General features: G+C 26.7%; 2 protein-coding genes across 2 annotated transcripts in view; both read left to right on the forward strand.

The window, feature by feature from the left end:
- Positions 1–598: 598 nt before the first annotated feature.
- LOAG_18736 (hypothetical protein) lies at positions 599–1189 on the forward strand (the record flags this gene model as incomplete). The annotated part of the gene is made up of 2 exons (XM_020451399.1): positions 599–668; positions 1050–1189. 2 exons carry the CDS (start codon positions 599–601, stop codon positions 1187–1189), a joined length of 210 nt encoding a protein of 69 aa, XP_020304820.1.
- Positions 1190–2357: 1168 nt separating this feature from the next.
- LOAG_15115 (hypothetical protein) overlaps positions 2358–2848 on the forward strand; it is a gene marked incomplete at its 3' end in the record, with an annotated part of 2734 nt that continues 2243 nt past the window's right edge. Inside the window, exon 1 of the mRNA XM_020448897.1 lies at positions 2358–2644. Within this exon, the coding sequence (XP_020300987.1) occupies positions 2448–2644 (197 nt within the window). The 5' untranslated portion in view covers positions 2358–2447. The remainder of the gene's footprint in view (positions 2645–2848) is intronic.

Genomic DNA, 2848 nt, shown 5'->3' on the forward strand with positions numbered 1-2848 from the left:
ATATATATATATATATATATATATATATATATATATATATATATATATATATATATATATATATATATATAAATGTAATTATAAATATAAATATAAATATAAATATAAATGCAAATACACATATAAATGTATAGAAAAATAAATAAATAAATGTATATATATATAGAGAGATTTATTATAAGAGAAAAAGAAAGAGAAGAGAAAGCGCATATTTCTAAATATGTTTAATTTCACAATGCTTATCGGTATACAATGTTTTTTTGTTCTTTCATTTTTTGTAGATTGTCTGGTTTATCGATTCTATAACACGCAACATATAATTGTCCCACGTAAGAAGTAATCCGTGTCTTAATCTAAACCATAGAATTTTAAAGATTGACTTTAAGCATTGTTGATGATGATTGTAAACATCAATCGAATTGGAAATTGTATTCTCCTAAATTGAAATGACATATCATATGCGTGGAATGAGAACATCTTCATCTTAGAAATGTCCTGTCAAGACTGTTATTTCTATGACATTGTTCATTTTTTTCTTTTTTTACTGCAAGATGTGTGCTGTTGCAAAACTTTAGCTGGTTGCGACATGATAATTGGCATGCCGATTTTCAATTGCAATACATGCACTGGCATCCCTGGCAAATCGATGAATTCAAAAATTTTATTGGGTAATTAACTGCTTCATCTGCTGCTTCTTTCTGGACTTATATGTGACTGTCTCATTATTGAATGTTAGACTGAATAACATTATTATGTTTTGTAGATGTATTTGTTTTTGGTCACACGAATAATTCGTTCATTCAGCCAATTGTGATTTTTATAATTGATTTCAATATTGGGATATACATATTTTCTTTTTTAATTTTCCTTTTAATTTCACTAAATTGCAGAAGTTATGAAGCAATGAAATTTGTCCCTGATATCAGATCAATTAGCATCTTTTTGTTTCCAATTTTCAGTAATTGATATAAGAATGATCGATCATTTTGCAGTTGGACATGTATATCTGCTAGTTAACTTCAACATTTATATGTATTAGAATATTTTAGGACAAGCATTCAGCCTGCTGTGTTCATATTCATTCATTGAAAGCAAAATGAAAGGACAGGAGTATACGATTGCCATGATTGTAATTGTCATCATGCAATTTTGCTGCATGTCCTCTGCTGATTCTTTGGTACATATTTGAGTCATTCTTTGTTTATTTCATTCATTCAATTCACAATTATTTGTCACATTGCTTGCGTTCTTTTTAGTACGACAACCAAAGTTTGACCCTCTACGAAAGATATTATTTTAATGAATTAAAGCAGATCAATTGCATTGAAAAAAAAAAGAAAATGAAAAATATTAGAAAAAAAGAAAGAAAATAAATTATACACACGAATAGCATCCAAGAAATACATCAAAATTCATTAAAAATTGTCAAGAAATGAGCAGTTAATCAATAGGAAAATTTTTAATATAATAAAAGTTCAAATATAATTTGGGTATAATTCAGATAATTAAATTATTTGATAATAGTGACAATTCAAGGATAAATGGTGACGGAAGAGGATATCGCTGTTGCATAGATGAAAACAAAATGTGTCCAGCCTCCCCAATTTTATAGCTTATATAGGAGAGTTTATTTACAACAAATCCATTAGAATAAACCGATTGACCCGAAGATGATGTAAGATTCTAGAATATGCCAACGTTAACCTAAAATCCTTTAGAATGTACCGTTAGTGTGACTTGAAATTCTTTAGAATATGCCTGTATTAACATAAACAATATCTTACAGTACTAGTTTAAACTACACATATTTATATCGATAATAATCCAACAAAAGCATATAAGATCTCCATGATGACCTTGATAAGATCTTCATGATAATCTTGATAAGATCTTCATGATGACCTTGATGAAGCTTATCAAATAAAGAAGCTCCTATGAAAAGGTATATATAGATAGATATCTTCCTACACAGATATATAAAAAAGTTTCGCCTTTTCATATATCTATATATATATATACAAAAAAGAAATTTGTTTTTTATACTTCACAGGTGTTGACATCTATACGTCACAGGTGTGACATTTATATCATATAAGTATATAAAAAACACGCAGATATTCAAATGCAACGTTGCATCAAAATTTCAAAATAATCGGTGAAAAACATTGAAATACTGAATAAATTGAACATTTTTATTTTTATTTAAATAGATTTATTATTTCAGATATTGTATTTGGATCGGAAAAATGTAAAATGTGTAATTCATATTTTATCCATTTATTCGATTTACTAAACTTGATTCTTCCTACTTTTGCATATTTATTTTGCTTTTTTTTTCAGGCTTCATCGTATTTAACTTATTCACTCAACTTATACTGTTAATTATCATGTTTATTCGTTTCATTTATCGATTGAAATTCGTGTCAGTTCCCGAGAAATACCAGTAAATGAAATTAATACTTGCCGTCTTTGATGTTATCCTTCCTATTTCTGCCATATTACTCGCAGTGTTCAAAGTTCACAATGTAAGCATAAAATGGTATACTATCAATTTATTGGCGGCATATTGTACTACTAATATTGGTCGTAATATCAATGATGAATTAAAATCATTCTTTCATTTCGGAGATTTCACATTAAAGATGTAAGTTTCTTTTATTATATTCTTAGATATTATAAATAAAATTAAGAATTTGAAAAATTTGAAAACTTTCCAAAATTATGCAAAATTTGATACTAACAATTATCCAGAAATGTTAGCATTTAATTTGATATATAATAATATATGACATATGTATAAAAAATTGATATTAACAAACTATCCAGAAATGAAAAAAAAAGTTGATAG

Source organism: Loa loa (genome assembly GCF_000183805.2).
Source record: "Loa loa unplaced genomic scaffold supercont3.476, whole genome shotgun sequence".
Classification (NCBI taxonomy): domain Eukaryota; kingdom Metazoa; phylum Nematoda; class Chromadorea; order Rhabditida; family Onchocercidae; genus Loa; species Loa loa.